The sequence below is a fragment of the Lepus europaeus genome, chromosome X (genome assembly GCF_033115175.1).
Source record: "Lepus europaeus isolate LE1 chromosome X, mLepTim1.pri, whole genome shotgun sequence".
NCBI classification, from domain to species: Eukaryota; Metazoa; Chordata; class Mammalia; order Lagomorpha; family Leporidae; genus Lepus; species Lepus europaeus.
This window is the reverse complement of record NC_084850.1, coordinates 49643812-49661818: the sequence shown is the minus strand read 5'-3', so window position 1 is coordinate 49661818 and position 18007 is coordinate 49643812. Positions and strand designations below refer to the sequence as shown.

Below are 18007 nucleotides of genomic sequence, written 5' to 3'. Positions count from 1 at the left end.
AAAGCCTGGTGGGTTATTAACTAGAATCACTTTGAATCTATGATCACTTTGAGAAAAACAGGGATCTTAACAATTTTGATCTTCCAATCCACAAATATGCTCTATTTCTTCATAAATTTATCAAAGCAGGTTTTATGGTTTTCAGTGAACATATCTTGCAAATATTTTACAGGAACTCTTAAATAAGTTTCAGACCAGCTGAAATGGAATTATCCCTCTACAGCCTTTTTTATCCAATTATTACAATTAAAAATTGGACAGAATATAAAAAAATCAATTATTCAAGGACTCTAAAACAAAACAGGCATATTTGAGAGGGAAGTAAAAACTTGAAGAATAACCAGAAAAGCAGTGCATTTGTTTTCTATAGTATAACAAATTACTCCAAACCTAATGATCTAAAACAACACCTGTTTATTATCTCACGGTTTTGTAGCTAACATCCTGGGCATCTCTGAGCTGAGCTCTCTGTTTAGTATAGTATGAAGCCAAAATTTAAGGTATCAGTCTGGCTAGACTCTCATCTAGAAGCTTTAGGGAAAGATGCACTGCCAAGTTTACTGAGGTTGTTGACCAAATTCACTTCCTTGAAGTCTCTGCTTCCTTGATGGCTAGCTGCCAGGATCCATTTTCAAATTCTGGAGGAAATTCACTTTTACGCCCCATAGGTTTTCTCCATCATAGCAAATCTCCCTTATGTATAATCTGTCTCATATTTTTAATCCCCTCTGACAGCCTCTTCTGTTACCGGTTAGAAAATTTTTTAAAGACATCATTTGATTAGATTCCGCAACCCAAAATATTTCTACCCAGTACAATCAACTGATTTGGAAGTTTTATCATACGATCAAAATTCTTTCACAGTACCTAGATTAGTCATTGAATAACTAACAGCCAGGAATCTTAGTGGGGAGCATCTTAGAATTCTATCTACTATATAACTCAATAATTAAAGAACAATAAGGGGGCCGGTGCCGTGGCTCACTTGGTTAATCCTCCACCTGCGGCACCGGCATCCCATACGGGCACCAGGTTCTAGTCCCTGCTGCTCCTCTTCCAGTCCAGCACTCTGCTGTGGCCCGGGAAGGCAGTGGAGGATGGCCCAAGTGCTTGGGCCCCTGCACCCAAGAACAGGAGGAAGCACCTGGCTCCTGGCTTCGGATCGGCATAGCTCGGGCCATAGCAGCCATTTGGGGGATGAACCAACAGAAAGAAGATCTTTCTCTCTGTCTCTCTCACTGTGTAACTCTGTCAAATAAATTTTGAAAAATGTTAAAAGAACAATAAGAACATTTTTCTAATGAATGGCAGCTAGAAGAATTTGTTGTCAACAGACTTTACTCCAAGAAATACTAAGTGTGATGTTTTCAAATGAAATGGTCCCACATTTAAAACTCCTCACATTCCAGGTCTAAGGGGATATACCTAAGACCAAGGGCAATGGAAATAGCCCTGTCTTAACAAAGCCTAAAAATCCATCACTGCAAAGTCAAGTTGATTCCCAGGTAATTGAACTGCCCACAAGAATAGTATTCAACATTCTTCAAAGAAATTTAGCAGAATCCAGAGAACTTCTATACCACACTACCATGGTATTCAATATACAAATATAATTTAAAAATTGGGGCCGATACTGTGGCATGGTGGTAAAGCTGCCGCCTACAGTGCCAGCGTCCCATATGAAAACCGGTTCGAGTCCAGGCTGCTCCACTTCCGATCCAGCTCTCTGCTATGACTTAGGAGAGCAGCAGAAGATGGCCCAAGTCCTTGGGCCCCTGCACCCGCATGGGAGACCTGGAAGAAGCTCCTGGCTCCTGGCTTCGGATGTGCGCAGCTCTGGCCATTGTGGCCATCTGGGTAGTAAAACAACAGATTGAAGACCTCTCTCTTTCTCTCTCTCTCTCTCTGCCTCTCTGTAACTGCTTTTCATATAAATAAATAAATCTTTTAAAAAACAAATATAATTAAAAATAGATATGAAGGCACTGGAAAATAAAGAAAAAAAGACCTAACAATCTAAGTAGATCCATGGATATCTAAAATATTGGAAGAAGCAGAGAAGATCTTTAAAATATCTATCATACGTATGTTAAAGAATCCACAGGCAAAGATGTATATAAGTTGTGAAAAAACCTGGGAATTTCTGGAGAAGTAAGGTAACTCTAAAAAGAACCAAATGGAAATCAAAATTTTTGTGGCAGGGATTAGCAGCATATTGAACACATTAGTAAAAAAGGATCAGTAAGCTTGAAAGTAGGGAATAAAAACTACTCAAAGCACAGAGTGAAAAAGCAGAGAAAAACACTGACAGCACAGCAGTGTTCTTTCAGCCAACAGTGAGTGATTTAATATGCATGCAACTGCATTCACACAAGAAGAGGAGAACAAGTGGCTAAAGAAATGTCCAAAAACCATAGCTGGAATATTCCAGTTATTCAAAAACAACACTACAGAATATAAGCGCATATAAGATGAAATAAATACATCCACTACTAATCATGAGGAAAAGAAACAATGACAGAGAAAAACCTTAAATATATTCAGAGAAAAAAGATAATACAAAAAGAGGAAAACAATCATTGTTGACTTATTGTCAGAAAAAAATAGGAAAAAAAGAAAAAAATGGAGATCAAAAGAGAATATAAGACATTTTTATATAATTTAAAATTGAGAGAATTTATCAACAGCAAAGTCATGATACAAAGTAAATGATAGTCAAAGTATGTCAGGCTTTAGGGAATGATACCAAATGGATGTTTGATGCACAGGAAAATAGGACATATTTTCCAGTGCTTTCATATCTGTTTTTAAATTATATTTGTATATTGAATGCCATGGCAGTGTAGTATAAAAATTCTCTGGGTTCTGCTAAAAATATGTAGGTATGCATAAAAATTAGTTTTTTTCACAGTAAATTCTTTAAAAGTCAATAGACTATTAAAAATTATAGCAATAAATTCTAAGACTGATTATTTATAAGAAACATGAACACAGTACTGATGGTCCTCTTCCCCACTCAATGCTGTATAATTGTTCAGACCTGGTTAATGCCACTCCTAGGATCATTGGTTACTATCCTCACCCTGTCTTTTATGACCTTGTCTAAATATGATCAGAGTCGGCGAACTTGGAAGGCTTCCATAGCCTTGGCAACTCATGACGAGAGCCTAGGGTGGTTACTGGTGCCATAAACTAGAGTGTCAATTTGTTGGGTCAACAACAGGAGTCACTGTGCACTTGCTCCTCATGTGGGATCTCTGTCCTTAATGTGCTGTACATTGTGATTTAATGCTATAACTAGTACTCAAACAGTATGTTTCACTTTGTGTTTCTATGTGGGTGCAAATTATTGAAATCTTTACCTAATATATACTAAATTGATCTTCTGTATATAAAGAGAATTGAAAATGAATCTTGATGTGAATGGAAGGGGAGAGGGAGCGGGAGAGGGGAGGGTTGCGGGTGGGAGGGAAGTTATGGGAGGGGGAAGCCATTGTAATTCATAAGCTGTACATTGGAAATTTATATTCATTAAAAAAAGTTAAAAAAAGAAACATGAACACAATAACATAAAATGATATGTAATAAGTATAATAAGTAAATAGAATTATACTGTTATAAGGAGCTTGCATTATATGAGAAGCAGAACACTGTTCATTTAATACAGTGCATATACAAATATCTGAGGCAGTCACTTAAGTACAGTAGAAAGAGGTATGGGTTAAAGGAAAGGAATATCAAAGCATAGTTAATTGACACAAAAGACAATAGGAAAGGAATGACAAAGGACAAACAGCAAACAAACAGAAAGACGGTCAACTAAAACACAAATAGAATAATAATTACATTAAATATAAATGGACTAAATACAAAAAATAAATGAGAAAATTGTCCAACAATTGAAAAAAAGGAAGATAGAAATACACACTTGGATATAGGAGACATTTTAAATATAGACAGGTAAAAAGTAAAAAAAGGAAAAAGATATAGCATACAAACATTAAGCATAAAGAGTCTGATATATCTAGATTGAAATCAGATAAAAAAGACTCCCAAGAAAAGAGTATTATGAAAAAGAAAGACATTCTTGACAGTTTCATGCCAAACTTGGTAGAGAAATTAGGTGTTATAAACAAGCTTGGCGTCATTCTCTGCTGTTGTCAGGATTTGTCCATTAAAGTGCTTCATCTCTGTGTCTCAAAACAAGGTCATCAATAAGAACGGGGACCTGTTATGAACATTACCCTGACTTCTTCAGTAAAATCTATCAAGAATATGGTGGGTACAGGTAGGAAGAGGGGTTAAAGAATATTTGTTGTGGCCTTTTTTTTTTGTAAGATTTTATTTATTTATTTGAGAGGTAGAGTTACAAGACAGTGAGAGGGAGAGACAGAGAGAGAGGTCTTCCGTCTGCTGGTTCACTCCCCAAATGACCGCAATGGCCGGAGCTGCACTGATCTGAAGTCAGGAGCCAGGAGCTTCCTTCGGTCTCCCACATGGGTGCAAGGGCCCAAGTACTGGGGCCATCTTCCACTGCTTTCCCAGGCCATAGCAGAGAGCTGGATTGGAAGAGGGGCAGCTGGGACTAGAATTGGCATCCATATGGGATGCTGGCACCACAGGCAGAGGATTAACCTACTGCGCCACAGCGCCGGCCCCTGTTGTAGCTTTTTTTATTAAAACTTGGAAACAGCCCAAATGCCAATCAATAAAGAAATGGCTAATCAACAAAAGAGTGCCAAAAAGAGGTTCTTTATCTTATGACAAAATAGTCAATTCTTCAAGAATACATGTTTCCTGAGTTTATATACACCTAATACAAGAGCTCCAAAATACATAAGACAAAAAACTGAGGGAAATAAAAGACACAGAAAAATCTACAATTGTATTGGAATATTTAACACCTACCTCTCAGTAATTACTAGAACATTTGCACAAAAAGTTGGTAAAGATATACAAAATTGTAGTAACACTACTAACCAAGTTGAAAATGGATATTTATAAAAAGACATATAAAATTTAAAGTGTAAATTATTTTCAACTGTATAGGGACATTTTCCCCAGATACAACATAAGCTGTGCCTATGATAAGTCTTAATAGTTAAATTGTATAAAGAATGTATTCAGACCACAACAGAAGGAAACTAAGAATCAGTAACAGAATGGTATTTGAGAAGTCCTCAAATATTTGGAAATTGAGAAACAGTTCAATAGCTGAGACAGAAAAAGAGAAAGAAAATGATATAGAGTAATAGAGCAAGAGAGAGAGAGAGAACTATCCATTAGTTTACTCCCCAAATGGCTGCAATAGCATGGTCTGGGCCAGGCTGAAGCACAGAGCCAGCAACTCCATTCAAGTCTCCTACATGGATTTCAGGGGCCCAAGCACTTGGACCATCATCCACTGACTTCTTGGGCACATTAACAGGAATCTGGATCAGAAGCGGAGTAGCTGAAACTTGAACCAGCACTCTGATTGGGATGCTTGGGTGGTTTAACCAACTGGGCCATACCACCAGCCCTCAAACACTCATTCATGATTTTAGAAAATTTAAGTAAATTATGAATATGAAGAAATTTTCTTAATTTTATACACACACACAGAGACACATACAATAAAACACACATGCCTCTGGCACTAACAATAAATTTATTGGAAAAACAGTAAACATAGTTCCTTTGAGTTTCAGAAAAATATAAAGATGTTGACTATATTTATTTCTATTAGACATTACACTGGAGGTCTTAGTTAGGGTAATTAGGGAATAAAAATAAATTAAATGTATAAAGAATTAAAAGATATAAAAAAATCTGAGATCATATGTTAGCTCAAAAACAAAAGAAAAAAATCTGTCAACTAAGACTGAATGAGGGGCTGGTGTTATGGTACAGTGAGTTAAGCTGCTACCTGTGACTTTGGCATTCCATGTGAGTGCTGGTGTGAGTCCTGGCCTCTCCACTTCCAATCCAGTGCCCTGGGAATACACCTGCAGCAGAAGATGGCCAAAGTGCTTGTGCCTCTGTCATCCAAGTGGGAGACCCAGAGGGAGTTCCAGGCTTCTGGCTCTAGCCTGGCCAAGCCCCAGGGAATGCAGCCATTTAAGGAGTGAACCAGTGGATGCAAGATCTCTCTCTCTCTCTCTCTCTCTGTCTTTGTCTCTCTCTTTCTCTCTCTCTCTCTGTTTATAACTCTGCTTTCCTTTTAAATAAATACTATCTTTAAAAAAAAGAATAAGTGAAACCAACAATCTTCCTGCACACAAATTCAATATTTTAAAATCAATTATCTAGGCTGGTGCTGTGGCGTAGTAGGCTAAGCCTCTGCCTGTGGCACCAGCATCCCATATGGTTAGTGTCCCAGCTGCTCTTCTGACCCAGCTCTCTGCCTATGGCCTGGGAAAGCAGTAGAAGATGGCCCAAGTCCTTGGGCCCCTGCACCCATGTGGGAGACCCAGAAGAAGCTCTTAGATCCTGGTTTCGGATCGGCACAGCTCCGGCCGTTGTGGCCACTTGGGGAGTGCACCAGCGGATGGAAGACCTTCCTCTCTGTCTCTTCCTTTCTCTGTAACTCTACCTCTTAAATAAAGGAAATCTTTAAAAAAATCAGTTATTTATATAGAATTATAACAAATGATTGGAAAATTAGTTTGGAAAAGCAATACTGTTTAAAATACCATGAAAGGGGTTGGCATTTGGCCTAGCAGTTAAGAAGTCCCTATCTCATAAAGGAGTACTGAAGTTTGATACCCAGTTCTCTCCTGGCACCAGCTTTCTGGTAACACAGACCTTGGGAGGTAGCAATGATGGCTCAAGTGATCAGTTTCCTGCCACCTAAGTGGGACACCTGGATTGAGGTCCTGGCTGCCCGCTTTAGCCTCAGGCCAGTACCAGTACAGGCATTTGGGAAATGAACTAGTAGATAAGACTTTTCTCCTCTCTCTTTCACAAAGATAAATAAAATAAATTAAATTACATTGAAAATATCATCAGAAAGCATCAGATTTCCAGATAAACTTAACAAAAGATGTTCAAGATTTATAAAATGAAAAGTGTAACATATTGTTGAATTAAGTTACATATCTAAATAAACACATATTCATTGGGTTATAAGATTAAATACTGTTAAAACTGCAATTCTCCTTAAAGTTATTTAAAGATTTATTGTAATTCTAATCAAAATCATAGCAGGAATTTTCTAATGTGAATTGATAAAATGACTCCCAAACTCATACAAGAGACCCAAAATAGCCAACACAAATTATCATGGCTCAAGACTTTATATAAATTTACAGTAATTCAGACAGTGTTGTATTAAGTAAGAATAGAAGATACACCAGTGGAACAGATTATAGAATATAGAAACAGACCCTACAAATTTGGTCAATTTGAGTTTCTGAAAAAGGAATGACTGTAATTTATTGGGATAACTCAGGTTGCTTTATAAAATAAAATAGTGGGGAGCAACTGCATGTGTATAAAGTTAATTGAAAATAGACCTTAGTAAAAAATAAGAATGGGAATAGGAAAGGGATGAAGAAGAGGGGTGGGAGTGTAGATAGGGGGGTGGAAACAGTGGGAAGAATCACTATATTCCTAAAGTTGTATTTATGAAATGCAATAAGTTTGTATTCCTTAAATAAAAGGTTTCTGGGGGAAAAATGAACCTTGACCCCCTACCTCACATTATAGAAATATTTTTATTTGAGATATATCATAAACCTAAATGTGAAAGTTTAAACATTAAAGTTTATAAAAAACTAAGGGAATAGCTACATATCCTTGAATAGGCAAATATTTATCGAATAGGACACAGAAAGTACATGGAAGAAAAGATTAATAGGGGCCGGCGCTGTGGTGCAGCGAGTTAACACCCTGGCCTGAAGCGCTGGCATCCCATATGGGCACCGGTTTGAGACCCAGCTGCTCCACTTCTGATCCAGCTCTCTGCTATGGCCTGGGAAATCAGTGGAAGATGGCCCAAGTCCTTGGGCCCCTGCACTCGCGTGGGAGACCCGGAAGAAGCTCGTGGCTCTTGGCTTCGGATCAGCACAGCTCTGGCCTTTGCAGCCAACTGGGGAGTGAACCAGTGGATGGAAGGCCTCTCTCTCTCTGTGTAACTCTGACTTTCATATAAAAATAAGTAAATCTTTAAAAAAGATTAATATACTAGATTTTATTAAATTAACAACTTTTTTCTCATTACATGACATAATAAAGAGTGAATGGCAGACCTGAAGGAGCAAGAACATATTTACAGTATATTTTTAGTATATATTTATAATACATAATGAAAGACTCATACTCAAAATAGGTAAATAACTACTCCAAATCAATATAAAAGCAAACTTAAAAAAAAGAAAAATAATTGAGCAGTCACTTTAAAAAGATGCTATCAAAATGGCCAATAAATTTATGAAAATGTTTATTGTTTTTATTCTTCAAAAAGATACTTCTATATACTCTCCAGGGCAGATGAAATAAAAAGATTGACAATACACAGGGATGGTGAGGGTATAGGCAACTGTATGTAACTTACGCTTTTTGTGGGACTGAAATGAATAAAATCACTTTTGAAAATGGTTTGGCACCATCTACTAAAGTTAAATGTACATCTATCCTATGATTTCAGGAAATCTATTACTAGGCTTTTGTCTTAAAAAAATCAGTATATATGTCCACTGAAGCACATGTAAAAGAATGTCAGTAGCATCTTTTTGTATGAGTCCCACAAAGGAAATAACCAAAAAGTTCATCAATAGGAGATGGGTAATTTAATCTCCTCAATGAAATATTACATAGTAATGATAAATAAAATAATAGACACATAAAAATATTTTTACGAGGCTGGCGCCGCAGCTCACTAGGCTAATCCTCTGCCTTTCGGCGCTGGCACACCGGGTTCTAGTCCTGGTCGGGGCACCAACCCTGTCCCGGTTGCCCCTCTTCCAGGCCAGCTCTCTGCTGTGGCCAGGGAGTGCAGTGGAGGATGGCCCTGGTCCTTGGGCCCTGCACCCCATGGGAGACCAGGAGAAGCACCTGGCTCCTGCCATCAGATCAGCGCGGTGCGCCGGCCGCAGCGCACCTACCGCAGCGGCCATTGGAGGGTGAACCAACGGCAAAAGGAAGACCTTTCTGTCTCTCTCTCACTGTCCACTCTGCCTGTCAAAAAATATATATTTTTACGAACATAATGATGAATGGAAAAATCCAGACATGAGGACATTCTGTATTGTTCCATTTATATAAATTTTAGTAACAGGCAAAATGAACTGGTGATGATAGAAATCATAGCAGTATTTATCTTGGGGTGTAGGATTCCCTGAGAAGAGGTATTGGCAAACCTTATTGGATAACTGTCTTATATCTTGATGTGTATGGTAGTTTTATGGAAATATACATGGGTAAAAACTCATCAATAGTCTTGTATACTTAAGTGCTTCACCATACGTATGTTACACTTCAATAAGAAGATTAAGTAAAAGATAATCAGAGACCCACTCATCTGTCCTACTGTGCAATTAAAGCAAAAACAAAAAATTAAGTATAAGTATGAACAAGCAGGTACTATAATAAGCTAGTTCAGGCTACCAACTTGAATATAGTGCAAAGTCCCTTCACTTGAATGATTGAATCCTTGCCATGTGAGTGAACTGTGTGATTGTTCCACCAACAGTCACCAACTGTGTACCCTGCCTACAATTTTCTAAGAGAATCAGCAGCAGGCAAGGACTTGGCAATGTATATTATCACCTACAAAAATAGTAAGGCTTCTTAATGGATTTGTGGCTAACAGTCAAAGATTGAAAAATGCTCCACCAAACAAGTCTCTCTGCCCACAGGATATTGTCCTGCTGAGTCAGTAACACTCATTCTCATTTTATATAGAAAAAAAACGGTAAAGAGCTAGCTTGAGGTTATGCTGCAAGTTAGTATCTGATCGGGAAATAGAATGTTAAGTCCTGTTGCTCTGTGACACTGGTTAGAGTAGATAAGGAAGGAGACAAGGAAGTAGTTGAGAAGAGGAATGTTTACCTGGAAATCCAGGAAGGCCCGGTTGTCCTTTTGCTCCAGGGGTCCCTGGTAACCCAGGCAAACCAGTATCTCCCACGGAACCTTTGATGCCTGGGTCTCCTGGGTGTCCAGGTAGACCAGGTTCACCCTGAAAGCACAATAAAGAAACTGAAGTCTGTATATGACATAGGTTGTATAACAAAGTGACATTATTTATAGAGCTTTTACTATGTGTAACATATATTGCTTCATTTAATCATCACAGTATACTAGTTAGGCTTTATCATCTCAATGTATAAATGAGAAAATTGAGTCTTAAAGAAGCAAATGCCAAGGTCTTTAGAAAATGGCTAATGGGATCAGAATCAAAGTCTATCTGACTCAAGAGTTCATGTTATTCCCACGGTAGGTAGATGCATCAATCACATTAATCCTTACCAGTATTATCAGAAAGCTGCTATTATTATCCGCATGGTCTAGTGATACAGCTAGAAAGTGGTGAAATCTGGATTTGCATCCAACAGTTGGACTTCACAACCTGTGACTGTCCTCCCTACTGTATTACAGTGTAATTCATTGCTTACAATAAGCATGTCAACTACAGTAGGTTTTACTGCAGAAGGTTAAGTTCATTTTAATGTGAAAAAGTCTATCAACTCTATAGTGGACATTTAAATCCCACTTCTTCCATGATACCATGTTGGACTAAGCTTACCCCAGAAACTTAAGGTAGGCTTTACTCATATGATGTCTGTAAAAGTTTCACATATGCAAGTCTTAACTCTTCAATTACACTGAAAGTTTTTTTTGTGGTCAGAGATAATTCATATACAACCACTGTGCTCAATGAATATTTTCCCCATATCTTCTTATAGAGCCTTAGAAGAATTCATACCAACTTTCAAAATTAAAATGTTTTTCTGAATATTAATTAAAACATGAGAGGTTATTTCAGAAAGTTTGTGGAAAATGAAATTAAAGATAAGTATATTTTGGTGTAAAACATTTATCCATGCATAATTTTCACATATACAGATTTCCCCTGAACTTTCTGAAGTCCCTTCATGCATTGCGACTTTAAGTCTCTACCACAGTGTGCTTACAGCTCTGCTCATGAGGACAGCGACCTCTCCAATGAAGTGTTAGTGCTCAACGTCACCTACTGAATGCTTCCTTTCTCATACTTCTCTAAGTAAAATCTCTAACACATGTTTCTGCATGAATAGCCTTTTAATTTATATTTAAAAGTATTTATTTATTTAATTGAGAGGTAAGGAGAAAGAAACCTGCAGAGGGATGGAGGGAGGGAGAGAGGCAGAGAGCAAGTGAGAGCATGTGTGCGAGAGAGCGAGAGCGAGAGAGTGAGTTCCCATCTACTGGTTCATGCATCAAATCCATGTAATGGCTAGGGCTGGGCCAAGGTAGAATTCAGGAGCTGGGAACTTAATCCAGGTCTCCACGTGGGTGGCAGGAACCCAACTATTTGAGCCATCACTGCTGCCTCTGAGTCTACGTTAGCGAATGTCAGAATCATGAACGGCTGACAGAATATATTTTTGTCTGACAGTCTAATATTGCCTTGTGTGGTTACATAGGATTGGGCTTATTGAAATTTTGGTAGTAATTCCAGTTCAGTAAATGCCCTCACTGTTTTCCCCTTCTAAGGATATGATTGGACTTAGCTAACAAAAATTGTGAATATCATCCCAAACCTGTTGGGAGATTGGATTTATATTTAAATGCTGGGGAAATCACTGTCTCAGAATGGAGCAAGGTTCACTTATTCTTTACCTGCTAAAGACAAGAGTTGAAGACAGCTGGGAATGTCTACTTCGTATTTCTGGTCTTAGCTGCGTCGATCTCATTAGAATTTCCTGTATCTAAACTTCTGCCTTTTACTTACTGAAAGGCATTTTAGTGTGGATTATGTATATCAAATAAAGAATATTTAACACTTAAAAATTAAAAAATATGATAGTGATTTTAAAACAAATAAGAACATTATATGTTACTTGTATAAACCTGGCAGATTTTCCAATAATTAAGTTTTTAAAAGACTTTGTTGAAACATAATTCACATCCCATTCAATTAATCGATTTAAAGTCAATAATTGGATGTTTTTAGTATAGTCATAGATTGAATGACCATAATTATGTCCTTTTCTGGGCATGTCAAACAAGTGAAATCATTTGACTTGTGGTCTCTTGTGTCAGGCTTCTTTAACTTAGCATAACATTTTAAAAAATATTTTATTTATTTATTTGAGAGGTAGAGCCACAGACAGAGAGGAAGAGATAGAAAGGCCTTCCATCTGCTGGTTTACTCTCCAACTGGCCGCAATGGCTGGGGCTGGGATGGTCCAAAGCCAGGAGCCAGGAGCTTCTTCAGGCCTCTCACATGGGTGCGTGGGCCCAAGGACTTGGGCCATCTTCCACTGTTTCCCCAGGCCATAAGCAAAGAGCTGTATCATAAGAGGAGCAGCAAGGACTTGAACTGGCACCCATACAGGATTCCAGTGCTGCAGGCGGAGGCCTAGCCCACTAAGCCACAGTGCCGGCCCCCAACTTAGCATAACATTATAAAGTTTCATTCATGCTACACCATATATTAGATCTTTATTCTTTTAAATTACCAAATAATGTTCCATTACACTGATTACAGCACAATTTGCTGACCAATTCATCCACTGCTGAACATTTGTTTTTTCCTCTTTATGAATATTATGAATATTATGAATATATATATATATATATCTTTGTGGAAATAAATCCTTATTTCTCTTGTGTATATACCTAAGCAGCAGAACTGCTAGGTGATATTTTAACTCTGTGTTTAACTTAAAGTATTGCAAAATATTTTTTCAGAGCAGCTCTAATATAGACATTCTCCACAGCAATGCGTAAGAGTTCTAATTTTGTCAAAACTTTGCCAAACTTTGTTATTTTCTGTCCTGAGTATGGATATCCCAGTGAGTGTGAAGTGGTCTCTCACTGTGGTTTTGACTTGAATTAACATTATAACTGATGAGGTTGGACATCTTTTCATGTACTTACTGCCCATTTGCTCACCTTCATAAGTGAAATGTCTATTCAAATCCTTTGTGCATTTTTTACTTGTCTAAAATTGTTTTATTTTTAATTCAGAAATAATGTATATATTTATGAGGTATAATATTATAATACATACATATATTTTCAAATGGTTCAATCTGGCTAACTACTATATTTTCACTTCTATGCAGCTTTTTATTGTGGTAAAATACACAAAACATAAAATTTTATCTTTTTATATGCATGGATCAGTAGCATAAAACACTCTGACTTTATTGTGCAAACATCACCACCATATTTCTCCAGGACATTTTTTCAACTTTCTCAACTGAAATCGCATCCATATCTAGGATTATGGTAGTTAACACATCTTTTTTTTTTCCATTTTTTTGACAGGCAGAGTGGACAGTGAGAGAGAGAGACAGAGAGAAAGGTCTTCCTTTGCCGTTGGTTCACACTCCAATGGCCGCTGTGGCTGGCGCGCTGATCTGATGGCAGGAGCCAGGTGCTTCTCCTGGTCTCCCATGGGGTGCAGGGCCCAAGGAACTGGGCCATCCTTCACCGCACTCCCGGGCCACAGCAGAGAGCTGGCCTGGAAGAGGAGCAACCGGGACAGAATCCAGAGCCCCAACAGGGACTAGAACCCGGTGTGCCAGCGCCGCAAGGCAGAGGATTAGCCTATTGAGCCACGTTGCCGGTGATTATGGTAGTTAACACATCTATCACTTCATCTAGTTACCATTTTTCTCTTGTGTGTGGTGAAAATATTTTAAAACCTCTCTCAACAAATTTCAATTATACAAATCAGTTAACTATAGTTAACATTCTATACATTAGATTGCCAGAAAATTAGTCAACATTTTTATTCAGATGCACAGAGATACAGAGAGAGGCAGAAAGACACCCCCAAATACTTGCAACAGCCAAGGCTGGACAAGGCCAAAGCCAGGATTCCACAACTCAATTCAGGCCTCCTATTTTGGTGGCAGGGAGCAAAATACTTGAGCCATGATCTGCTGCCCCTGCCTATGCATACATTAGTAGGAATCTGGATGGGAAGCAGAGTAGTTGGACCTGAACCAGGCATTCCGATATGGGATGCAAGCATCACAACTGGCATATTTTTTAAAAGATTTATTTATTTTACTTGAAAGTCAGAGTTACACAGAGAGAGAAGGAAAGGCAGAGACAGAGAGAAAGGTCTTCCATCCGCTGGTTCACTCCCCAAACGGCCACGATGGCCAGAGCTGGGCTGATCTGAAGCCAGGAACCAGGAGCTTCCTCCAGGTCTCCCATGTGGGTACAGGGGCCCAAGGGCTTGCGCCATCTTCTACTGCTTTCCCAGGCCACAGCAGAGAGCTGGTTCGGAAGTGGAGCAGCCGACACTAGAACCGGTGCCCATATGGGATGCCGGTACTGCAGGTAGCAGGTTTACCTGCTACACCACAGCGCCGGCCCCCCAACTGGCATCTTAAACCACTGTGCCAAATGCCCACCCCATATCACCTTATAATTAAAATTTTATACCCATTGGCCAATATCTCACCATTGACCTGTCTATTGCCTAATTTCAACAATAATCAATATACAGTCAATTTTGTTTCATTTGCACTGTGACCCCTTTTCATACTACTAAATTATTTTGAAGCAAATCCAAGATCTTTGATTTAATCACGCTGCGCCGATCTGAAGCCAGGAGCCAGGTGCTTCTCCCTGGTCTCCCATGCAGGTGCAGGGGCCCAAGCACTTGGGCCATCCTCCACTGCACTCCCGGGCCACAGCAGAGAGCTGGACTGGAAGAGGAGCAACCGGGACTAGAACCCGGCGCCCATATGGGATGTCAGTGCTGCAAGCGGAGGATTAACCAAGTGAGCCCTGGCGCCGACCCCCATTTTTTTCCTTCTTGGCTAATTTTTTCTTTTAATTACAATTTTTTAAAATGCCACATTGGTTTATCACTGGGAGGCAGTGACTACGTGACTTTCTCTCAGGGCATGAAGTGAGTAGATGCATGGCAATTAATATTGCTGGAATTTGCTCACTCATTAAGATGCACATCTCTTTATTTACATGGTGATTTATGGACTTACATGCTAATATAAATATGGTAACTGAAATTTGAGCTCTGCTATTGTGGATCAGTATTATTTAACTTAATCATAGTAACTGAAATTTGTGAAATAGAACTTGCTTATTGAAATATAGGCCACAGGGCGGGTGCTGTGGCATAGTGGGTAAAACCGCCACCTGCAGTGCTGACATCCCATATGGGCTCCAGTTCGAGTCCAGGCTCCACTTCCAATCCGCTCTCTGCTATGGCCTGGGAAAGCAGTAAAAAGATGGCCCAAGTCCTTGGGCCCCTGCACCCATGTGGGAGACCCGGAGGAACTCCTGGCTCCTGGCTTCGGATCAGCACAGCTCCAGCCATTGTGGCCAACTGGGGAGTGAACCAGTGGATGGAAGACCTTTCTCTTTCTCTGCCTCTCCTTCTCTTTTTGTGTAACTCTGGCTTTCAAATAAATAAATAAATCTTTAAAAAAAAAGAAATATAGGCCACATAGAAAAACTCAAAATTAGACTCTTACTTAAAGAATTGAATATAAATTACTCATTGTCAATTGAAATAATTTTTCGCTATCATTCATTATAAATTGAGAGATTATGGTAATTTTTGTTCTATTACATACATGTTAAAGTTCATTCATTCTGTAAAAAACCATATGAACATATGTAGGAATTTTTTGAAATGAAATTTTGAATCAGTGAGTAGAGTTGGAGTTTGTAACAAATGGGATTGGATTGATAGGGTACTTATTTGGGCAAAGTATAAAGTGACTTCCTCACTCAGAAAATCTACAAAAAATTCAGATGGTTTTAAGATATAAAGTTCAAAAACACGAAAATACTGAAAGAAATATATAAATCTATTTTTATAATAGGATGTAGAAATCTTAAGCAGATTAAAAAATAAACCAACAGACTTAAAAGTCAGGCCTACAACTTCAGTCATCTCTTTCTCCCTTTTCCCTCCTGATGAATTTCCACTTTAGCAACAAAATATAAAAAATAAGAAAACTGTGTTCCTGCTCTTTCTCACCATACCTACTTCTTCCAAAATCTTTCCAATCTCAGCATATAACAACTCCATCCTTACAGTTGCTCAGGATAAAAACTTTATAGTCATCCCTGAGACTTCTATTTCTCTCATATTCTGTAAGCAAATCTTTCTGGCTTAGAAAATGCATTCAGGGCCGGCACCGTGGCTTAACAGACTAATCCTCCGCCTTGCGGCGCCGGCACACCGGGTTCTAGTCCCGGTTGGGACACAGGATTCTATCCCGGTTGCCCCTCTTCCAGGCCAGCTCTCTGCTATGGCCCGGGAAGGCAGTGGAGGATGGCCCAAGTCCTTGGGCCCTGCACCCGCATGGGAGACCAGGAGAAGCACTTGGCTCCTGGCTTCGGATCAGCGCGATGCGCCGGCCGCAGTGGCCATTGGAGAGTGAACCAGCGGCAACAAGGAAGACCTTTCTCTCTGTCTCTCTGTCATTATCCACTCTGCCTGTCAAAAATTTAAAAAAAAAATGAAAATTAAAAAAAAAAGAAAACTGTACTTTAGAAAATACATTCAGAAATCTTGGGACAGGCATTTGGCTTAGTGGTTAAGATGCCACATGGAACATCACATCTCATACTGGAGTTCTGGGGTTTGAGTCATGGCTCTGCTCATAATTTCAGCTTCCTGCTAATGCACACCCGGTAGGCAGCAGGTGATAGCTCAAGTAACTGGGTTCTTGCCATACATGTAGGACACCAGAATTGAGTTTATGGCTCCTGGCTTGGGCCTGGCCCAGTCCTGGCTGATGTGGACATTTGGGGAGTGAACAAGCAGATGGGACATCTCTCTCTCTCTCTCTCTCCCTCTCTCTCTGGCTCTTTATGACTGTCTCTCAAATTTAAAAAAGATAAAATATGTTCATAATCTGACAATTTCTTATTACTTATACTGCCACCACCGTCATCAAAGTTACCAGTATCTCTAGCCTGTATTATTTAAATAGCATCATAACTGGTCTTCCTGCTTTAATCTTTGCTCACCTATGATCAATTTCCAAAAGTAAAGCTGTGATATTTCTTTAATCTTTAATGTGGAATCTTTTTTTTATATTTGTTACCCATTTTCCTCAGTAATAAAAGCCTTTACAGTAACTTTTAATTACCTAACTAATTTGATGTCCTTTAACAAACTGAGCTCATCTGCTCCTTACTTTAATTTCACTCATTCTGCTTAACCATACTGCCCTCATCTATGTTCCTTAAATGTGCCAGGTACGTTCCCCACAGGGTCTTTGCATGACTCATTCCCTTAATGCAGAGCAGTCAGTCCTCAGCTGTCTTTGGAGAGACTCTCCCTTACTTCTTTCACAATGTAACTTCTCAGTGGTTCCTATCCCCAAGGATTGCTTTAATTTTTCACGAGATTTACCACCTTCTACCCTATTTTATGTTTATTTTGTTTACTACATGAGAGGACTTTAAAAAGTGCATGGAAAAATAGAATGAAGGTAAGGTTACTCTTACGAAAGATACTTTGAAATCAAACTTGTTTTTCCATATGATATATTTTCCATGAATTTTTGAAGACCCCTCCTATGTCTCTTTGACTAGTTCTATGCAGGTAGTGAACTTGTTTGTTTCTTGAATGCTGTATCTCCAGAACCTAAAACAATACTTGAAATATGTTAATACTCAATAGATATCTTTGAATGAATAAAAGAATGAGTATAAAATTTGTTTATGTCAAAAATCTTAAACTTCTACATGATAAAATACACAGTAGACAATGATCTCAGACAAATAATTGACTTGGAGAAAGTACTTACAACATACAAAATAGACAGTGGATACATCATCCCTATGTGTCATTAATGGACTTTCACAAATCACT

General features: G+C 38.7%; 1 protein-coding gene across 1 annotated transcript in view; it reads right to left on the bottom strand.

Annotated features, from left to right (window-relative positions):
* The window catches only part of COL4A5 (collagen type IV alpha 5 chain), a 236696-nt gene that overhangs the window by 34515 nt on the left and 184174 nt on the right, over positions 1–18007 (bottom strand). The window contains exon 37 of the mRNA XM_062183543.1: positions 10033–10159. Within this exon, the coding sequence (XP_062039527.1) occupies positions 10033–10159 (127 nt within the window). The remainder of the gene's footprint in view (positions 1–10032; positions 10160–18007) is intronic.